The sequence below is a fragment of the Tachypleus tridentatus genome, chromosome 3, assembly GCF_004210375.1.
Source record: "Tachypleus tridentatus isolate NWPU-2018 chromosome 3, ASM421037v1, whole genome shotgun sequence".
Classification (NCBI taxonomy): Eukaryota; Metazoa; Arthropoda; class Merostomata; order Xiphosura; family Limulidae; genus Tachypleus; species Tachypleus tridentatus.
Genome location: NC_134827.1, coordinates 30,631,709 through 30,654,417, shown reverse-complemented (window position 1 = coordinate 30,654,417; position 22,709 = coordinate 30,631,709). Strand labels below are relative to the sequence as shown.

General features: G+C 36.3%; 1 protein-coding gene across 7 annotated transcripts in view; it reads right to left on the bottom strand.

The window, feature by feature from the left end:
- LOC143246627 (cell adhesion molecule Dscam1-like) overlaps positions 1-22,709 on the bottom strand; it is a 254,917-nt gene that overhangs the window by 111,148 nt on the left and 121,060 nt on the right. For 2 of the 7 annotated variants that reach the window (XM_076493666.1, XM_076493669.1), the window contains 7 exons: positions 21,094-21,334; positions 16,566-16,667; positions 12,836-13,021; positions 8,836-9,129; positions 7,449-7,613; positions 5,382-5,557; positions 3,550-3,853 (listed from right to left, as the gene is read on the bottom strand). In XM_076493666.1, coding sequence (XP_076349781.1) covers positions 3,635-3,853; positions 5,382-5,557; positions 7,449-7,613; positions 8,836-9,129; positions 12,836-13,021; positions 16,566-16,667; positions 21,094-21,334 — 1,383 coding nt within the window. In that variant the 3' untranslated portion in view covers positions 3,550-3,634. Of the gene's footprint in view, positions 1-2,316; positions 2,503-3,549; positions 3,854-5,381; positions 5,558-7,448; positions 7,614-8,835; positions 9,130-12,835; positions 13,022-16,565; positions 16,668-21,093; positions 21,335-22,709 lie in introns of those variants that run through there. The other 5 variants (XM_076493668.1, XM_076493670.1, XR_013026080.1 and 2 more) reach the window with 4 other exon arrangements.

The following is a 22,709-nucleotide window of genomic DNA, read 5'->3' as shown; positions in this document are numbered from 1 at the left end:
GGATCCTCAGTCTGGTTTGATAACCCACTGGGACACGAAACTGCAGACAGTGAGATGTCTTGCAACAATGGGATGAGAATAATGGACACTGGGATCCTCAGTCTGGTTTGATAACCCACTGGGACACGAAACTGCAGAAAGTGAGATGTTTTGCAACAATGGGATGAGAATAATGGACACTGGGATCCTCAGTCTGGTTTGATAACCCACTGGGACACGAAACTGCAGACAGTGAGATGTTTTGCAACAATGGGATGAGAATAATGGACACTGGGATCCTCAGTCTGGTTTGATAACCCACTGGGACACGAAACTGCAGACAGTGAGATGTTTTGCAACAATGGGATGAGAATAATGGATACTGGGATCCTCAGTCTGGTTTGATAACCCACTGGGACACGAAACTGCAGAAAGTGAGATGTTTTGCAACAATGGGATGAGAATAATGGACACTGGGATCCTCAGTCTGGTTTGATAACCCACTGGGACACGAAACTGCAGAAAGTGAGATGTTTTGCAACAATGGGATGAGAATAATGGACACTGGGATCCTCAGTCTGGTTTGATAACCCACTGGGACACGAAACTGCAGACAGTGAGATGTTTTGCAACAATGGGATGAGAATAATGGACACTGGGATCCTCAGTCTGATAACCCACTGTTTGATAACCCACTGGGACACGAAACTGCAGACAGTGAGATGTTTTGCAACAATGGGATGAGAATAATGGACACTGGGATAACCCACTCAGTCTGGTTTGATAACCCACTGGGACACGAAACTGCAGACAGTGAGATGTTTTGCAACAATGGGATGAGAATAATGGACACTGGGATCCTCAGTCTGGTTTGATAACCCACTGGGACACGAAACTGCAGACAGTGAGATGTTTTGCAACAATGGGATGAGAATAATGGATACTGGGATCCTCAGTCTGGTTTGATAACCCACTGGGACACGAAACTGCAGAAAGTGAGATGTTTTGCAACAATGGGATGAGAATAATGGACACTGGGATCCTCAGTCTGGTTTGATAACCCACTGGGACACGAAACTGCAGAAAGTGAGATGTTTTGCAACAATGGGATGAGAATAATGGACACTGGGATCCTCAGTCTGGTTTGATAACCCACTGGGACACGAAACTGCAGAAAGTGAGATGTTTTGCAACAATGGGATGAGAATAATGGACACTGGGATCCTCAGTCTGGTTTGATAACCCACTGGGACACGAAACTGCAGAAAGTGAGATGTTTTGCAACAATGGGATGAGAATAATGGACACTGGGATCCTCAGTCTGGTTTGATAACCCACTGGGACACGAAACTGCAGACAGTGAGATGTCTTGCAACAATGGGATGAGAATAATGGACACTGGGATGCTCAGTCTGGTTTGATAACCCACTGGGACACGAAACTGCAGACAGTGAGATGTTTTGCAACAATGGGATGAGAATAATGGACACTGGGATACTCAGTCTGGTTTGATAACCCACTGGGACACGAAACTGCAGACAGTGAGATGTCTTGCAACAATGGGATGAGAATAATGGACACTGGGATGCTCAGTCTGGTTTGATAACCCACTGGGACACGAAACTGCAGACAGTGAGATGTTTTGCAACAATGGGATGAGAATAATGGACACTGGGATACTCAGTCTGGTTTGATAACCCACTGGGACACGAAACTGCAGACAGTGAGATGTCTTTGCAACAATGGGATGAGAATAATGGACACTGGGATACTCAGTCTGGTTTGATAACCCACTGGGACACGAAACTGCAGAAAGTGAGATGTTTTGCAACAATGGGATGAGAATAATGGACACTGGGATCCTCAGTCTGGTTTGATAACCCACTGGGACACGAAACTGCAGACAGTGAGATGTTTTGCAACAATGGGATGAGAATAATGGACACTGGGATCCTCAGTCTGGTTTGATAACCCACTGGGACACGAAACTGCAGACAGTGAGATGTTTTGCAACAATGGGATGAGAATAATGGACACTGGGATCCTCAGTCTGGTTTGATAACCCACTGGGACACGAAACTGCAGACAGTGAGATGTTTTGCAACAATGGGATGAGAATAATGGACACTGGGATACTCAGTCTGGTTTGATAACCCACTGGGACACGAAACTGCAGACAGTGAGATGTTTTGCAACAATGGGATGAGAATAATGGACACTGGGATCCTCAGTCTGGTTTGATAACCCACTAGGACACACCCAGTTCAATATTACATGTAGATAACGTAACTGATGGTGATTGCTGTTGTTTAGAAATGATCATAACATCCTACACACCTCATTTTTTCTTTGATTGTTTTTGTTCCCAACATTTCCTCAGAGCTGACAATATCAGTACCAATTAATATGAATATATGAAGTTGCAATGTTGTTTTTTCTACCTGGATAGTGATAGATATGGACGCCAGATCTCGGTGGCCTTGGGGTTCGTTTTACCGTAGCATATAAAGGTTCGTCTCGGCTCTGAAACCAGCAGAAAATTCAATGTAACTTTTCAAATATCGGAACTTTGCTTTGAGCATGAATACTTTATTATTTGGTATATATAGTTTAAATAATTCACAATAGTTTATACGAAACAGAAATGATAAAATTTATTAAAAAGAGAATGAAAAAGTTCAACTTTTGTTTTAAAACCTTTGATGAACAGTGTATGTGAGTGAACAACGAAAAATCTCGATTTTTAATCTATGTATTTATTAAATAATACATTTAATAAAGTTCGTTACAGCATCAATTGTAAAACCGCTTATAAATTGTAATTTTGAAACGTCAATCATGAAGAATTTTCATTAATGTGAATAATTTATCTTATTTGAGTGTCAGAATTGGTTCTTATATTTTCAATCACAAGTCATAATATGAATTTGTTAGCCCATTAATAAGATTTATATGTTAAGAATTCGCGGTGAAAGACATGCCGTATTGGCCGATTATACACCCTTGTGCAAATTAATTAAAACAAGACGGAAAATTACGAATTTTTCAATTTTTTGCCTTTTATTTCTGAGAATCCAAAAATTACTCACAAATTAATACATGATATGACCGCCTTTATTTTTCAGAAGATCATTAATCCGCTTTGGCATCGAGTCCACGAGTTGACTGCAATCTTTACTAATTTTTGGATCGTGGTACCACACCTCAATTATGGCCTCAATTAGCTTATCTTTCGTAGTGCAATATTTTCCCCGAAGTCTTTCTTTACAAATCGCCCAAAGATTTTCAATAGAATTTAAGTCTGGAGAGTTTCCAGGCCAGTCCAGCACCTCTATTCGCGTTGTAGTCATAAAATTCTTCACAAGTTTCGATGTGTGGCACGGAGCCAGATCTTGCTGAAAAATGCCAGATCTATCTGGAAATATCTTTTCAATTCTGGAACGACTCTTCTCTGCAAAACTTTGATGTACTGTGGTCCTCGCATCATACTTTCTACGATATTAAGCCTCCGACGCCATAGTAGCTGAAAAAGCCCCAAAACATCTTCTTCAAGGGATGTTTTACGAATTGATTGATGCGAGATTCTCGAAATTTCTCACCTGGAGATCTGCGAACATGCAGACTTCTTTGACCCTGTACGAAGAAATGAGTCTCGTCACTGAATAACACCTTCCTCCATTGTTCTTGCGTCCAGTTCTTGTATTTCAGACCCCATTGATACCGTTTTTTCTTCATTGAGATGGTAAGAAGTTGTTTTTGACTGGTCTCCTTGCCCTTCTAACGCAATTTCGAATGACGTAATGTTCCTCAAAATTTCGTCATATATCCCAAAAAATAGATCGACCGTACTGCAAAACACGGCTATTGACGCCGTCTGTGTGAAAAAAAAAAGATTATTAAAGGAAATCAGCGGGTCCAGCGAGCCTGTACCGGCCGCCTTGCTGAAAATATTGTAAAATGACCATTTGTTTCAATTAATTTGCACAAGGATGTTGGGCAATCTTAACGTAAGACGAAACCTATTTTCAGAAACCATGAGAGAAAAAAAGTTGTGTCAAAACATCATTTGTTTAGGTCTACAAAATCAATACTGAACAACCTGCAAGTGTATTAGTTACAAGGATTAATAATATTATTGGGGAAACATCTCACGTGCATACGTAGACAGATGCTATCTGGACATTCAGGAATGCGGCAGGTTATTGTAGAGGTAAACGGTGTGGTGTGGCGCGATTATAAGGCGACTGTCAATTTTACAGCCTAATTATTAATCAAAAGCATCGCCTTGTAATTGCGCCAATACTAAATGTAACATATATATATATATATATATATAGTATATATATATACTTGAGTATGGATTTGCGTATCATTTGAGATACATGTCCTATAATCCCCCCCTCCCCCAAGATCTTATACATGTACTTCTCCGCCCCTTATTTAGGTACAATAAATTTTTAATACTTGATGCTAATTATGTGTTTTAAGACAACAAAAGCGTATTGAATCGTGGATTTTCTTATTATTTTAAATGAATAGATACGTGTTTTGTTCAGATTTATGACTTGGAACAAAAACTACTTTTAACTGTTATTATTATGCCACTCGATTCCATGAAGGAACATAGGGCCGCAATCGCTTGCGGATTCATTAACAGGCTGGTTTTTTTAAGTGAGCAGATTGTTAGCCTAGTGCACAGCCCCCAACCAGGAGGAGAAACCTGAGCCGTCCCAAATTTTGCAGTGTAAGACTAGAGGGAAGGCAGCTAGTCATCATCACCCACCGCCAACTCTTGGCCTACTCTTGTACCAACGAATAGTGGGATTGACCGTAACATTATAACGCCCGAACGGCTAAATGGGCGAGCATGTTTAGCGCGACTGGGATGCGAACCCGCGTCCATCGGATTACGAGTCGCACGCCTAACGCGCTTGGCCATGCCGGGCACACTTTTAACTGTTGCTCTCTATGAATTCCTCAAAATCCTGTCATCTTACATTATCTGTTTTCACGCTGGTAAGGTAGGAAAATCTGGACGAGGCTGAAAAACTTTACGTTGCGTGTCAATAATACCACTAATTGACAAGATAAAACTTTGAAAAAAACGTTAGGTGAGTGAAGAGAGCTGATATTTCAAAATAAAGTTTAGAGGGTCTTCCAGTTGAAATGGTATTAATTTAGAAAGACTGATCACCGTGCATTATGTTCAAGGAATTATCTTAAGCAACATGAATAAATGTGATGACACAAACGAACAGTGATAAAGCGCTGAACTCATGTTTGCAAATTACGTGACCTGACGGCAATAAAAACGTCAAGGTCAGTAAAGTTGACGGGTGATCCACGCTCTGTTCCTACTGTGATTCGTGAAAGTGTCTATGTAAACATTTAGTCTTACGTACTGCTTCAATCAGGTCGCTTTCTTCTTCGGTAGACAACCTGGTTGTAGCGTATGGCTCGGGGTAGTAAACGGTGGTACCCTGGCCTGAGGATCCAAGATTTTTTGAGTTTCGGTTTACGTTCATCATGTGGAGGGCTTCTTGAGGCTGGAGCTTTCTTCTGGAGTAGGTAGTGCTTTCTGGAAACCAAAGGAAACCTTTATCTAAATATTCATACTAATATAGTGAGCCTGTTTTCATTTCGACCAGTGATGTTTTTTATGACAAAGGTGTTACTAAATACTAAAGAGTTCAAGTTTGAAACGTACCGAGTGAGATTATTGGACAAGTAACTTCTAGTAAGTTAAAAAAATTGTGAATGGTCTAATCAATTAAACAAGGCACACATGAAAGTTTTAGCGTAAGCTTCTTAATAAAGCCACCAGGTGGCGTTATTAGTGAATTAGAGATAAAATCAAATCACGCGTGTGACAGCTACGTATTTAATTGTTTCCAATCAGTAACGTAAATAATACATTTCAATAATTGTAGGCATGTTTGTCTACATAAAACAAAAGTGTGTGTGCGGTTTGAAAATGACCCGTTGTTGATTGTCCAACGTAAAGGCATCAGCTTAAATAACTTTAATGCCCAGATAAAATGTTGGAACTATACATGTACACAGTAGGGTCGATAGGCCTAAGCCTTATCCCATTTTTAGCGACAAATCTGTTTGTAAGCAGACTTAAGTATTAATAGTTCAAAAGACATCTGTCTTCTGATAAGGCAGTAAACTCATATTAAAACTAAAGCCCAATTTACTGTTTCATAAAAGTCACAAAGAACCTAGGTTTGCTACGCTTTTGTGGTCTTAAGTATCAAGTGTAAAAAGCCTTATTTGTGCTTGTTTTGTTTATCTGTTTGTTTTTAATGTCGCGCACAGCTACACGAGGAATACCAGCGCTAACCGTCCCTAATTTAACAGTGTAAGACCAAAGGGAAGGCAACTAGTCATCACTACCCACCGTCAACTCTTGGGATGCTCTTTTACCAACGAATTGTGGGATTGACCGTCACATTATAACGCCCCCACGGCTGAAAGGACGAGCATGTTTGGTGCGACAGGGATTCGAACCCGCGACCCTCAGGTTACGAGTCGAACGCCTTAACCCATCTGGCCATGTCGGGCCGCTCCTTTAATATGTATTCAAATACAGAATACCACCACAACAACAACAACAGAAACGTTTCGTACTCAATATACGAGTTTTAAATAAAGTATTTACAAACTGGTGAATTTTTCTTTGGTCAGAAAGTAGTTCTTATAAAAGATGTACGTACTAAACTAATTGTAGCAACTGGATTATGAGATTTTAGGGATGCGATCCAAAAGAAACTTGGAAGAGTACCAATAATCTAACAACTTTAGGCCGAGCATGGCCAGGTGGGTTATGTCGTTCGACTCGTAATCTGAGGCTCGCGGGTTCTAATCCCCGTTGTACCAGACATGCTCGTCCTTTCAACCGTGGGGGCGTTATAATGTGACGGTCAATCCCACTATTCGTTGGTAAAAGAGTAGTCCAAGAGTTGGCGATGGGTGGTGATGACTAGTTGCCTTCCCTCTAGTCTTACACTGCTAAATTAGGGACGGCTTTGCGTGAAATTAAAAAAAACAAACAATCTACACTATTAAATGTTTCATTCATGAGGTTAAAGCTATTAATCGTGAGAAGTCCTTATGAAACAAGAGAATCACATTAGTTTGTGAATACAGTTCAAAACAAAAGCAGTTCTGTGAACTCTCCAGGTAAGACATGCTGTAAAATTTTACTGTTATTAATAATATTGGCTATTCCAGTTAGCATATCAGGAATTACTTTATATTTTCATTTGTAGTTTATTATTCAGCATAATACGTGGGTTTAGAACATATCGTGAACTGATAAAAAAATGACGCGTTCTAATAGTTACAAGTACAAACTAAATAAACGTGTATGTTTATTTATTATATTACTGGCTAGGTTGATTTTTATTTTCGCTTCAAGTACATAGCTTACACTTCCAAGTAATTATTATTCTTTTCCAACTTACCACTAGTAGATCCCTCACGAGGATACTGTCTTCGCAAAATGATGTAGACAGTGGTAATAATTATGACGACCACCATTAACGACACGCTTACTGGTAAAATAATGTTGAGGTCAAGGTACAGCGGAATATGTTCCTTTTCCATAATTTCCGCAGGAGCAGCTGAGCCTAGTGTGTGTGTGTGTACAAAAGTGGAAGATGAAGCCTTTATTAAACACATAATTCAAGTAATTTGTTTATATACTCAAACAGATGAAGGTAATGTGTATCAGAAAGAAAAAAGAAATACGTATATAAAGTAAGAAGCCTTTGTGTATTACTTAAAAAAACAAAAAACCTGAAATGGAACATTTCCTTTACCACTGCACGTGCACAAACGGATCAATTTCTCAATCAACTGTTATTTAAGAAAATAACAACTTATCAAACAGTTGTTGTCATGTTAGAATATTACTGAAATTCTATTACCAAGTTTTACTTTGGCAGAATCCCAAAATATCGTTCCCGTTAATAAATGTTGACAAACGTGAAAAAAAAAAACTCAAAATTATTTGTTACGACAACCTTTGTGTCCAAATAATGATTAAGTTTGAACTAATGCAGTGATGTTCGTTGGTTCTGGTTAACCCAATTCAATAGTATAAGTTCTTTATATGCAGGACTTAGTGATAGTAAACACTAGAGTTAAACACTTTGTGTTGGTAAGATTGGTGAAGTAAAGAGTACTGCTCTCTTTAGCGTTAGATTTGTTCATGTAAGGACTTATTTTGCTCTGTCATTTTACTAGTTACATAATTCGAGGTGTTTGGAAATTCTATATTATTCGTCGGTTATTTTCATTAAACGAGTTTAGCAATTGATAAAAACTGAATGAGTTTGTTTATTGGTCTTAAGAATGAAGCCACTTTGGCTATCATCTGTGTCCACTGTGGGGAATCGAACCCAGAATCTCAGCAATGTAATTACGCAAATATACCGCTATCCCACTGGGAGACACGTGGAATTCAGTATCACTTCAAACTCAAACGTTTAGAGAAATTAGGAATCCCCCCCCCCCTGAAACTAACATCGCTAAATTAAATAATTTGCCTGACCGGTTTACAACCATTTTCTATTTTATTACGTCATTTTCCAATATGAAAAAAAATTAGGAATTAGTTAAATAGAAAATTTTAATAATACAGGCAAAGTTTCAGTCCGCTACTTAAGCAGCAAACACCTGCAGTTAATATGTAATGCTTTATTTCCATAAAAACAAGTTTTGGCATTCATATGACAGGAGTTTAGACCTCGTCAGATATTAAAATACTTTAATTATCGTGTGACTTAAATCTTAAAAATCCTTTCTCATAATTTTATTTTTAGCAAAAGAAAAAGGTTCTTGAAGTACCTGATGAAGCTGGCAGAGTTAAAAATCCATATTCGGCCTCCGTGATTCCAGCGGGACTCTTAGCTGTAACCTGCAAACGGTAGCGAGTCATGTAGGAGAGATTTGATAACACTATGTCCTTCTGTAAAGGACCAACGTGGTCAGAGAGAATTCTCCAAGTGTTATCCGTTTCGACTTTATATCGGAGAGAGAAGTAACTTATGGGGCAAACCCCGTTGTCCCAGGCCGCTAGGTGGATGTTAACCCAGGTGGAGTTTATCGACAGAAGTGACTGTTTACTTGGAGGTATTGGAGCTGGAAATAGACATTTTCTATTGACGTGAGACTGCACTATCTCAGTATACTAAATTTTCTGTATATTACAATACTTGAGTATTCCTCTCCAAGTATATTTAAGTTTATGTATATTACAATACTTGAACATTAAAAAATCCGTATAATATAATACTTGTCGTGCTCCTCTGAGCTGTAATTTTCTATAGCGTACTGTTATTTTGTTACGGTATAAATAACTGCATTTTCCTAAATACATTTATACAAGTTGATCAGTGTTGTCACAACGAAAGTCAAAATAAAATTCAAGTATCTTAATCTCAGTTAATAAAAACAAGGATAATGGTTTGAAATAACAGCTTTAAGACCAGAAAAAAGGGCTTATTTTACTTTAATAACATAACTGATACAGACGTTAATTGAGGAGAAGCCAACCTAGCATACATAGAGTTAATAAAAATCACTTGTATACCTAATAAAGTCAGTCGGGGAGTCGAGCTGTCAACCAACCCACAGGACAAGAAGTGAACAGAAACCGTTCTGACATGTGATCAAATAGGGAAAATAGTTTCCAGAAATCATGCTCAAAGCATTGGGACATTAAACAAAGAAAGACAGGAATATATAGAGCAGAAATAGCACATCACTTTTAATATTAGACAAACAGTTATGAAAAATAATTCTTACAAACATGGTATTAACTGAAAGCACTCTGATCTTTCACAAAGACCAATAGGGTGTTATATAGTAGAGATAAATCATCAATCTGACAAAACACAGGTGAAGTGTTACCAGAAGTAAACCTGACATGAAATTGTACTGATCTGTATCAGATGACAGAGAATTAGCAATCAACAAGAAGTTATCAGACATGAGTCAAAGACAGACTTAATAAATATCAGTAATCCCAGGGTCACGGGTTTGAATCCCCGTCACACTAAACATGCTCGCCCATTCAGCCGTGCGGGCGTTATAATGTTAAGGTCAATCCCACTATTTGTTACTAAAAGAGCAGCCCAAGAGTTGGCGGTGGGTGGTGATGACTAGCTGCCTTCCCTCTAGTTTTACACTGCTAAATGAGGGACGGCTAGCGCAGACAGCCTTCGTGTAGCTTTGCGCGAAATTCAAAGCAAAACAAAACAAACATCAAATTTATACACACGAGGTCGGTAGAGGTCGCTGTGGTGTTTGGTAACAAACAAACAAAAACGACGAGAAGGGAGTTTGATAAAAACCACTCTTACCTAAATGGAGTTAACTCAGACGTGTAGTTAGCTGAAAACATTTTTATAATCAAGAAATATCAATCACGAATCAGCATAACATGGAGAGAATAATACTAAAATTACCATAAATCAAATGGACATGTAACAAAACAAAGAAGATATACGCACAAAAACATTAAGGTAACTGACGAAACATGTAGAGAACTTGTAGAAATTATTTTGACAAATAACAAAACAGAAATAGGTTGATTTAAAATAAAAACAAAAATTAAACGAATTTCTTTTTAAAATTATTTGCATAAAAATATCATATTACTGGATGTGTTTTTATGTATAATTAACAAATCAACTGCATGAAACAAAGGACCCATAAATGTTTTTAAGAATCATTTTCAAGTATACAGTAATACATGGTTGCCCAAAATTATCTTTGTGATTTTAAAATTTAATAGCTAAAGGAATACAACCATGCAGTTTTCAACAGCTTGTAGCCCAACTGAAACCGTTTTTATTGTCATGTTTGTTTTTCACTACGATGAGTACTGTTGCCTGTAATATGGCCATTGTGCAAGATAAACCTCAATGCAATGGATCAGTCGTGGTGAGATAGTTCCGTGAGCTCTACGTTCACCACACATCACTCTACTACTTATTTCTTCAGGGGTATGTTAAGGACATCGTATATCGCACACCTAAAGCAAACATTTTGAAGCAATAACGAATACTTCTGCCACTGTGGACAAGTTGCAGCAAATATGGGCTAAAATCACATATCGTTTAGATATACATGACAGTCACTAATAGTGCACGTGCAGAAGTCTGCTAAATTGTTGTTGAAAACTGAATGGTTGTATTTTTTTTAGATATCTAATTATTAAATTTTAATATAAGAAAGATGATTTTGGGACGCCCTAAATATAAAAAAAATGTATCATATGTTTTCACGCATGCGTTTTTTTGGTATTATTTTACATGTATTCCATTGAACAAAAACGTAATTGACCGTGAGAAGAATTCTAAATTTATTTTTGCCGTTTTCTAAATAATTACTCATTTTATGTTATTTATATTTCTCAATATAGCTTATTCACGTGCATAAAAAAAAAAACACTTAGGTAAATTACTGGTAACATGATAAAAGCTTTCCTTAAAATAACAACTTACCATTCCTTTGGTTTTTAACAGCTAAATAACAATTTACCAATTCCTTTGGTTTTTAACAGCTAAATCACAGCTTACCCTTTCCTTTGGTTTTTAACAGCTAAATCACAGCTTACCCTTTCCTCTGGTTTTAACAGCTAAATCACAACTTACCCATTTCTTTGGTTGTAACAGCTAAATCACAACTTACCCATTCCTTTGGTTTTAACAGCTAAATCACAACTTACTCATTCCTTTGGTTGTAATAGCTAAATCACAACTTACCCATTCCTTTGGTTTTAACAGCTAAATCACAACTTACTCATTCCTTTAGTTGTAATAGCTAAATCACAACTTACCCATTCCTTTGGTTGTAACAGCTAAATCACAACTTACCCATTCCTTTGGTTTTAACAGCTAAATCACAACTTACTCATTCCTTTGGTTGTAATAGCTAAATCACAACTTACCCATTCCTTTGTTTGTAACAGCTAAATAACAACTTACCAATTCCTTTGGTTTTAACAGCTAAATCACAACTTACCAATTCCTTTGGTTTTAACAGCTAAATCACAATTTACCCATTCCTTTGGTTTTTAACAGCTAAATCACAACTTACCCATTCCTTTGGTTTTAACAGCTAAATCACAACTTACTCATTCCTTTGGTTGTAATAGCTAAATAACAACTTACCCATTCCTTTGTTTGTAACAGCTAAATAACAACTTACCAATTCCTTTGGTTTTAACAGCTAAATCACAACTTACCAATTCATTTGGTTTTAACAGCTAAATCACAACTTGCCAATTCCTTTGGTTGTAATAGCTAAATCACAACTTACCCATTCCTTTGGTTGTAATGACTAAATCACAACTTACCAGTTCATTTGGTTTTAACAGCTAAATCACAATTTACCCATTCCTTTGGTTTTTAACAGCTAAATCATAGCTTACCCTTTCCTTTGGTTTTTAACAGCTAAATCACAACTTACCCATTCCTTTGGTTGTAATAGCTAAATCACAACTTACCCATTCCTTTGGTTGTAACAGCTAAATCACAACTTACCTATTCCTTTGGTTTTAACAGCTAAATCACAACTTACTCATTCCTTTGGTTGTAATAGCTAAATCACAACTTACCCATTCCTTTGGTTTTAACAGCTAAATCACAACTTACTCATTCCTTTGGTTGTAATAGCTAAATCACAACTTACCCATTCCTTTGTTTGTAACAGCTAAATAACAACTTACCAATTCCTTTGGTTTTAACAGCTAAATCACAACTTACCAATTCCTTTGGTTGTAATAGCTAAATCACAACCTACCCATTCCTTTGGTTGTAACAGCTATATCACAACTTACCCATTCCTTTGGTTATAACAGTGACAGTTTCGCTTGGTTCTCCTTTTCCTGCAGAGTTAAAGGCTTCTATGTAAAACAGGTATCGGGTTCCACATTTTAGGTTTCTGACTTTGTACTCACTGGTGTCAGGAGGTATTCTAACTTTTTTCCAATCTGATCTCTCCTCTTTGCAGTAGAGAAAGAATCCTGAAATATTTACATGCAAAAGTGGATAATATAAACCTTATGTGCATGTAACAAGAACATGTGGACAATATAAACCTTAAGAGCACGCAACAAGTACATGTGGACAACATAAACCTTATGTAAAAAAACCCTTTCAATGTTTAGTAATTAACCCCTAAACTAATGTGGAGTCTGGTTTATAGGTGGCCTTTTTTATTTATTTAGAATATATATATTCACTGTTGAAAAGTGTTTAGGACTATCCTCATCATGTATATAGTACCTGTCAAGTTTGCTTACTAGTTCATTTTTTCCAATTTTTTGTCAAAATAATTTATTGTACTATGTAGGAGTCTATCTGCTGTTGTTTCTATGTATATGTATTTATGCATGAATTCAGATGATGTTGTTCTGGGTACTTTATAAGCTATTGTAAGTCGTGTATTTTGTATTGTTTGTACTAGTTTTTTACTTACATTTATCCATACAGGTGCCACATAGTCAATGATGGGTCAAATGTATGTTTTATATATTTTTATAATGTTATCTGTTGTTGCTCCATTATTTTTACCAGTTAGACTTCTAGCATAGTTTGTTCTTTGCCAAATTTGTGTTATAATATTATTTATGTGGTTTACCCACGTTAGTTTTGTTTAGAATGTAAGTCCTAAAAAGTTTGCAGATGTAGCAGTCTGAAGGAGTGCTCCATTCATAGAGATCTGTGGTTGTACTTTTTCATGTTTAGTTAACTTTGTGAATACTATTAGTTGTGTTTATTTCGATTCTATATTTTTGACAATATTCACTTATTCTATTTAATTGTGGTTGTATGTTTGTGGCTGCTATTGCTGGTATTGGTTTACTTTTCCAGACTGCCACATCATCAGCTAACTGTGATGAGTATCCACTGTTTGGATCATTTAGAGGCATATTATTCACGTACATGATGAATAGGATAGGGCTAACCACCGCTCCTTGAGAGACATCAGCTTCTGGAGGGAAACACTCTGAGAAGGTCCCTTCAATGTTAACTCTACATATTCTGTTTTCCAGTAAGTTAGATAGCCAGCAAATAGTTCCCCGCGGTCGTCCCATTTCTTGCATTTGGATCTGGAGACCGTTATGCCATACAGTGTCGAATGTCTTCTCAATATCGAGAAAGCAAGTGACAGTGCATTCTCTTTTATTAAAACTACCAACAATTGTTTCTGTTAATCTGACGAAGTGGTCTGTTGTTTGTCTGAATTTCCTGAAACCATTTTGTTCTTCTGGTAATTTTGATGTTGTCTCCAGGAATGTGGAGAGTCTGTTACTGATTATTCTCTCTAGAATTTTGTCTACACAGCTAGTCAGGCTGATTGGTCTGTAGCTATTTGGGTTATTGGCTGCATTTCCTTCTTCATGAAACATTAATACATTTGCATGCTTCCAAGTAACTTGGATATAATCAGAGTATAATGATATATTAAAAATTGCTGTTAGATGTTCAAATAATTTCGAAGTGCCTTTTTTCAGAAGGATGCCTTGAATACCATCATCTCCTGGAGATTTATATTTTGTGTTAGTTATTCCTTCTATGAGTTCTCATGTGGAAATTGTGTTTGTTATCATTGTGTTTGTGTATTCGTTTGTGTTGTAGATTTGACAGTTATTTAAGTTGACTGGGAAGAGTGGTTCAAATAGCTCACTGTTATTTGTCATGAATTTGTTTACTTTGTTATAAAGTATACGTTCATGTCTGGGTCACTGTGTGTTTTAAACGTGTTTTGAAATTGTTGTTTGAATGTTTCGGCTTTTTCTTTGTTTGTATGTGCTGTGGTGTTATTGTGTTCTAGCAGTGTGTATTTTCTTGTTACTGTGCCTCCATTTGTGAATCTTTTTAGGTGTGTCCAAAATTATTTCCGGTCTATTTTTTAATTAAGTTGGGAGCAGAAATCGTCCCATTTTTCTTCTTTTAACAATTTTACTTCTGCTCTGATTTGGTTTATTTGTGTTTTTAATTCTCTATTTCTTGTCTCCATGTGTTGTCTTCTTAACTGACATCTATGCTTGATTAGTGTTAATAATTGTTTGTGTGGTTTCCATGTATTATTTATTGTTTTATGTTGTTGTTTTGGTATTGCTTTGTTTACTATGGTTTGAAGGCACTCAGCGATTATTTTACAGTAATTATCAATATCTATCTTATTTTTAGTTGTTTTCATAATTTTGTTTGGTACCCAATGGTCTAATTCTTTTTGGTATTCCTTCCAATTTGCTCTTGTGTAAACAAATTTTTGTTTTCTACAAATTGTATTTTTATGGGGAGTGAGATGGAAGACACATCATATAGGTAAATGATCACTGTCTACAATTTTCCCACATGAAATTTAACTAGTCTTTGGCTCATGTTATACGAGCTTAGGCATACGTCTAGTATGTCACTGGTATTAGTGACATACCTAGTATTAGTAGGCGTGTCGTCATTCAGGAGGAGTCTCCCATTTGCATCTATGGAGTTGCATTCCAGGTTGATGTGTTTATTGTTTAAATCTGCGATTAAAATGGTATTTTAATTGTGGGAAGAAGATGTTAAATCTGTTTGTTTTGTAGGTGAACAATAAATTCCTGCTGTTGTAACTGTTGAACGATTATTTAACAGGATATCGGTAGTAATATGTTTGTTGTTGCTGCTGATTTAAATTTCAGTAACTGATAGATTTTGTTTTGTGTAGCAGCAACATTCCTCTGTTTTTATCCTGTTTATTTAGTCTGTCTTTCCTGATGGTTGTACAGTATGATATTTTAAATGTATTGGTTTTGTGTAGTAAGGTTTCACTTAATATTACAATTTCTGGGTTAGTTTGTTGAATTATGTCTTTGATATCATGTTTCTTGTAAGCCAGTGCACCTCGGATGTTGATATATACAACAGTGAATTTAAGAACTCTTTGTTTGTTTAGTTGTTTTTGAATTTCGAGCAAAGCCACACGAGGCCTATCTATGCTAGGCCTTACCTAATTTAGCAGTGTAAAACTAGAGGGAAAGCAGCTAGTCATCACCACTCACCGCCAACTCTTGGATAGCCAAATGATCGTACTCTTGTGAGTGTTTTTGAAATTTAAATTGTTTGTTTGTTGTTGTTAAGAGTAAAGCTACGCAACGAGTTATTGGTACTGTGCCCACCATAGTATTCTATGCACTTCTCGGTTTTTAGTTCGGCGTAGTTTTCACTATTTGTGATAGTGAAACGGTTTATCAAAAATATTTTTGTATGAATGTTTCTTAGTGATTTCTTTTTATTGTTTTTCTTATGTTACTTACCAATTCATGCCAAAATGTATATTATATGTGGCTTATTGAACGGTACAAACATTTGAAAGGTTACGTTTTCCAGATGGTGGATGACAAACATCACAATCACATAAACACGTTAATTAAAATCCTAATTAAAACTTGGAATTTCCGTTCAATGAATTGTATCCAATTATTTGGGATAAACTGAATTAGAAAACAATAACAACAACTTTGTATACATAAAAAACATAAAGTTAGTAATAGAAAAATAGGGTTAAAGGAAATTCACCTGATAATGCGTTATTTGTCAAACGGTCTTTGCTCGTCACAAGAAACTGAACTGTAGATGACGTGGTGGCTAATATTTTCAAAGATGGTTGGAATGGAGGATCTGAAAAAAAAATTGTTAAACCACCTTTTTCAGAATTTTCGGCCATAGTACGTTTAACAATAGAAAAGTACAATGGAAAATCAGCAGTATTTTCATTTCTCAAATACTATTTCACGGGTAAAATGTTTTTCGGAACCCGGCATGGTCAGGTGGTTAAGGCACTCGACTCGTAATCTAAGGGTCGCGGGTTCAAATCCCCGTCACACCAAACATGCTCGCCCTTTTAGCCGTGGGAGCTTTATAATGTGACGATCAATCCCACTATTCGTTGGTAAAAGAGTAGCCCAAGTGTTGGCGATGGGTAGTGATGACTAGCTGCCTTCCCTCTAGTCTTACACTGCCAAATTAGGGACGGCTAGCGCAGATAGCCCTTGAGTATCTTTGCGCGAAATTCAGAACAAACAATGCTTTTTACACAGATACGTCATTGACGGAACTACACAAAAGTAAAACGAAGATTCAGTGAATTTTATCTTAAAGTTATCGTTCAAGTTTCGGATGTTGACACGAAATTTTTATATCGATTTAACTCTAAATAATCACGAAACGTAGTATTGGTTACGAACATAAATAACTTTCCCTAAAAATATAGTGAAATGCATTTAAAGACATGTAGATGGCGCTGTGCAGCAGGCTTAGTTGCAAATCATTATAGAATGTCTTTATGTCCATGATATAATAATACTGCAAGTAATGTGACCATTATTTGATGTAGAGTTACATGAAGATAAAAAAAGATGACAGGTTTGTTTGGTTGTTAAAATTTGCGCATAGCTGCATGAGAACTATCTTCATTACCAATCCACACCTTTGAAATAATAGGCTGGAGGGAAGGCAGATTTTAAACACCGACCACCGTCAACCCTTAGGCTACTCTTATCAGACCAAAGAGCAAGAACCAAATGCTTTATAATGCTTTCACTGCATCAAAATGCGGAGCGCGATTCTTTTCTTGGGAATACTAACCCTCAAAGGGAGAAAAAGTACCTCATTTTATACCGACTACAATGGTTAACCTAGGAGGTTAAAAAGTGAGTTGTGTATAAAAGGAAACAAATATTAGAAAACCCAGACCATTGTTGTGAGAGAATTTTTCTGAATTTGAAATCGAGATCAGGTAAAATTTATACAACCAGTGTACCTTTATTCAATTAAGTTACCACACCTCGAATGGCAACTTCCAAAGAAAGGTACTGTCGAAATAATAGTCATAAATATATTATAAGCTCTAGAAACTAACCTTCAGCAACTTAAGAGCCCATCCGAATTTCCACGTCAATTGACTATGAACTTTTTCAGCACGGGTTCGGTTATCGAGACCGACATCGTAACCATTTAGTGCTTGTTATAGTTTTCATGTTATTGCCCTTAAATTAGTAAGCGTGTGTTCAGAATGTTTTGCAGATTATCAGTAAACATTACAATGCTTTTGTGCACAAAACATCGGATTTTTTTTTAAATTAGGTCTAACGGTTTGTTAAGCAATGCTTTCCTAACGCTTTTAATTTTCACATGTTGACTATCCAACATACAAAGCAATTTTTATATTAAGATTAAAATTACTTTTATATATCAGATAATTTCCAAATTTCACATGAGAAATCATAGTAACGTCCAGATAGTTATCACATATTTCTTAAGAAAATATACTTAGTTATTTTTCATTGACGAATCTCTGTACGGGTTCGGTCAACTTGACTGATCACGTAACCACCATAAAATTGGGTAGTGAATATAAATTATTCCTTTTTCATTTTAGAATGACTTCAAATTATAACATAAAAACATAATTATTTAGACTAAATAACATAAATCTTATAACATTATATATTTGTATGTATTTATTACTGAGTACTGAGCTTTCAGCTGTCCTAGCTAAAAATATAGAAGTTGCAATGACCTGGTGCACGTGCACTCATGTTACTGTATCCACTAATATAAAACTGACCTTTAGTCTTTATAAAGTGACCTGTTTTGGCTGTGTTTTAGTGTACTGGTATTTTTTAAAATACACTGACATTTCAATTATTATACATTATATACGTATATAGATTATTACTATTTACAATAATTTTTGGGTTTTATATATGCATTTAAATAACCAAAAAATCATAAATTACAACATCAATGCCATATAAATCCATTATAATTTATCAAGTAGAACTGTATTTGGGTCTAAAAAGGTTTGTCTTGAAGGAAAGAAATCGCGCCATTATACTTAAAAAAAATCACTAGAGGGACATTTTAAGCTTTGGATTGGTTATTCATATGTCATATATCGAAATAAATGTGAAAAAGAGACCGTTTACAGAGATGCAAAGAAGTGAGTGATACCTCAGCAAATAGAGATTGTTGTTTTGAATTAATCACAAAGCTACACAATGGGCTATCTGTGGTCTGCCCACCAAGGTATCAAAACCCGGTTTTTAGCGTTGTAAGTCCGCAGACATACCGCTGAGCCGCTAGGGGGCAGCAAATAGAGAGAAAAAAAGACGAATTTTTATTTTATATTTTACTTTGTCAATATCGGTAATTTGAGTTCCTAATTCCTACAAAAGTACAGACTTTGTATTTTGACATGAGAAACACCTAATCTAATCTAAGTTCTAAATTCAGCATACCACGTGACACACAAAAATCGATGTTTAGTTGTGTTTTTTATACTTAATTTTAAACTAAGGAACTAAATAATGTATAATATAAAAATATGAATTATAACCTACAGTTTGATACCAATCGTAATGATATAAATTCACAAAATAGCAGTTCAATATAACTTTGAAAGGATTTTGTTTTGTTTGTTTGTTTTTGAATTTCGCACAAAGCTACTCGAGGGCTATCTGTGCTAGCCGTCCCTAATTTAGCAGTGTAAGACTAGAGGGAAGGCAGCTAGTCGTCACCTTCCACCGCCAACTCTTGGACTACTCTTTTACCAACAAAGTGTGGGATTGACCGTAATTTATAACGCCCCCACGGCTGAAATGGCGAGTGCGTTTGATGTGATGGGGAGTCAATCCCGCGACCCTAAGATTACGAATACATCTGTGGACTTGTACATAACACCAAACAAACCAGCAAGTATTGGTTTAAACTTGTGGAAATAGATTCTGCTTCCACACACACACGCACACACGTTCAGATTTTAATTTTCATGTATGGTCTCCAAGAAATTAAAAAAAGAAGAAAATAATTTATCATTAATAATATATCAATGAAATGGATACTGATAAATAAATAAATAAAAATCCATTAGCTGCGAGACGTGAACCAGCTTTTGCGCAATGCAAATATAGGCCCATAATGGAAGAGGTAACTGACCGGAAGTTGACCACACGTTAGAAGGGGGTTGTGTAACAGAGGCCCATAATATTTTAAAGGGACATAGACAGAAAATTAACATGTTATTTCTGAAGAATGTTCTACAATATTCCTTTTTTTCATTCGTTATTTCACGAAAGACGAAAACGAATTATGTTCGAAAACGCTTGGACGAAAACGAATTATGTTCGAAAACGCTTGGACGAAAACGAATTATGTTCGAAAACGCTTGGAGGAATAAGCTTTGACAGATGGAATATCGCTTGATCTTGGGCAAGATGGGTTGCCCAATAAAATCGAATCGCACTACTCACAGGGCCTAAAGAAAGACTTCCGTATAAGCGTGTAAGTAAATATGATAAGACAGTTCATCATTTTCATTAGAAAAAAAAAACAACAAAAAGATCTAAAGACCGACGACTGGAAACATATATTTGACAATCTTACATTTACATGTTTAAAAATATAGATTTGTACTCTTAAAAAATGTAAAGGAAATCGATTGGAAAGAAGAAACAGGGTAACTTTTTCGTTTCGATTCAATCATAAAATATTTTCACCGAATTAAATATAAGTCTGAAAATAAGTTAGACAGATTCACACAGTTCTGAAAAAATAATAAATTTCTCAAAGGATCGTTTGTTTGTTTTGAAATCTCGCGCAAAGCTACTCGAGGGCTATCTGCGCTAGCCGTCTCTAATTTAGCAGTGTAAGACTAAAGGGAAGACAGCTAGTGATCACCATCCACCACCAACTCTTGGGCTACTCTTTTACCAACAAATAGTGGGATTGATCGTCACATTATAACGCTCCCACGGCTGAAAGAGTGAGCATGTTTGGTGCGACGGGGGTTCGAACTCGCGACCCTCGGATTACGATTTTTAAATGAATTAAGGCGTCAGTGGCGACTGACGTGAGAAATATTATCTTTGAAACATCAATAATTTAATAAATGAGTTGCTATTAAGAAAAGGTTATGAGACATACTGAGGCTTGATACTGAAAACTTGCAGTAAAAACTTACTTCTTAGGTGTACATCTCATAAAATAAGTTATGCACAAATCACTTCTCTACCTTAGCCCTAACTAGTCAACGTATATATATTACCATTTTCTAACGTTCGCACTGTTGTCTCCTCTGAAGGTGGACCTGTCCCTTTATTGTTATATGCTTGAACAACAACAGCATATTTTGTATAACGTCTTAGGTTCGTTAGATGGCTCTCTTCTCGAAACCCCAGGTCATTGACTTTCAATGTCTGATAGATGTAGGTGTCCACGGATTCAGCTAATTTATATCCGACGTAATAACCTCTTATGATTCCATAATGAAGGTGTTTTTCTGGAGACTGGTAAAAAACGATAAAAATGTAAGTAAATCGAAAATTTGAATCTGAGAACAGAACAATACAAGTTCAGAAAAAGTAAACATTTCTTTATTTATATACTATACCTACTCTAATTATTACAATAGATGGAATTAAAAGACACTTCTGCACACTTTTCAGTCTGGGATTCATCTTAATTTGAACTATATTGGCCAGATGTGTAAACTATGTAGAGACACGGGAAGCAAATTAGAGGTAGAGGTTTAAAGTTTATTTGACTGGACCTGGCATGGCCAGGTGGGTTAAGGCGTTCGACTCGTAATCCGCGGGTTCAAATCACGGTCGCACCAAACATGCTCGCCCTTTCAGCCGTGGGGGCGTTATAAGTAACGGTCAATCCCAATATTCGTTGGTAAAAGAGTAGCCCAAGAGTTGGCAGTGGGTGGTGATCATTAGCTGCCTTCCCTCTAGTCTTACACTGCTAAACAAGGGATGGCTAGCCCTCGTGTAGCTTTGCGAGAAATTAAAAAACAAACAAACAGTTATTTGTTTCAGTAGAGCGAGGGAATGTATACTACAAGCACATCCATTATGACCCAAGTCTTGGACTTGTCTAATAATCCTGGAAATTATTGGGCCCTGGATTAACTTTCATGCCTTCTATTGCTTTTCCTGAGTGTAATTTTTTTTCTAATTTTGATGTATTTTTGCTTAAACTGATTGCAAAATGGGGAGTCACTGTTACACTTTGATTAGTTAGACCACAATTATGCACTGCATTTTAAACACGTTGTTTGCATTGTTATTCATTCATTTGTTTGTTTGATTGAGCTATACGCTGCGTCCATCTTGGGAAATCGAATCCTGGATTTTAGCATTGTAGTTTCAGAGACTTACTGCTGTCCCACCGGGGAACAAAGAGCTATTCAGAATCTGAATATTCGAAATTAAATAAACCCATAGCTTTGACTACAAGTGAACTAATAGTTTTTATTTTATATTAAGCCACATCTACAATTCAAATTGCCTAAATAAGTACATTTTTGCTTCAACAACAAAACTGAGTTTCCACACATTTTAACCTATTCAGTGCTGTAGACGAGATAACTCGTCCAAGCCAATCGGTAACACAGTACACGGACGAGTTAATTGATTCTCAATAATACCTAACTTCGACGCTAGATGTCAGCACCATACATGCATTTGACCTACTTACAAATTGTTTCACTTTCGATCCAAAATGGCTCACGAAAAAGTTACAAAATGAAAAAGCATTACAGTTGTATTGTAGCAGCTTAAATACTTGGCAGTCAACAGGTTAAAGAATTTGTCATTTACAGTGCAAAATGCACACAAGGGTAGAAGGGTAGTGTGTGGATCCAATTACAGGGGGCCT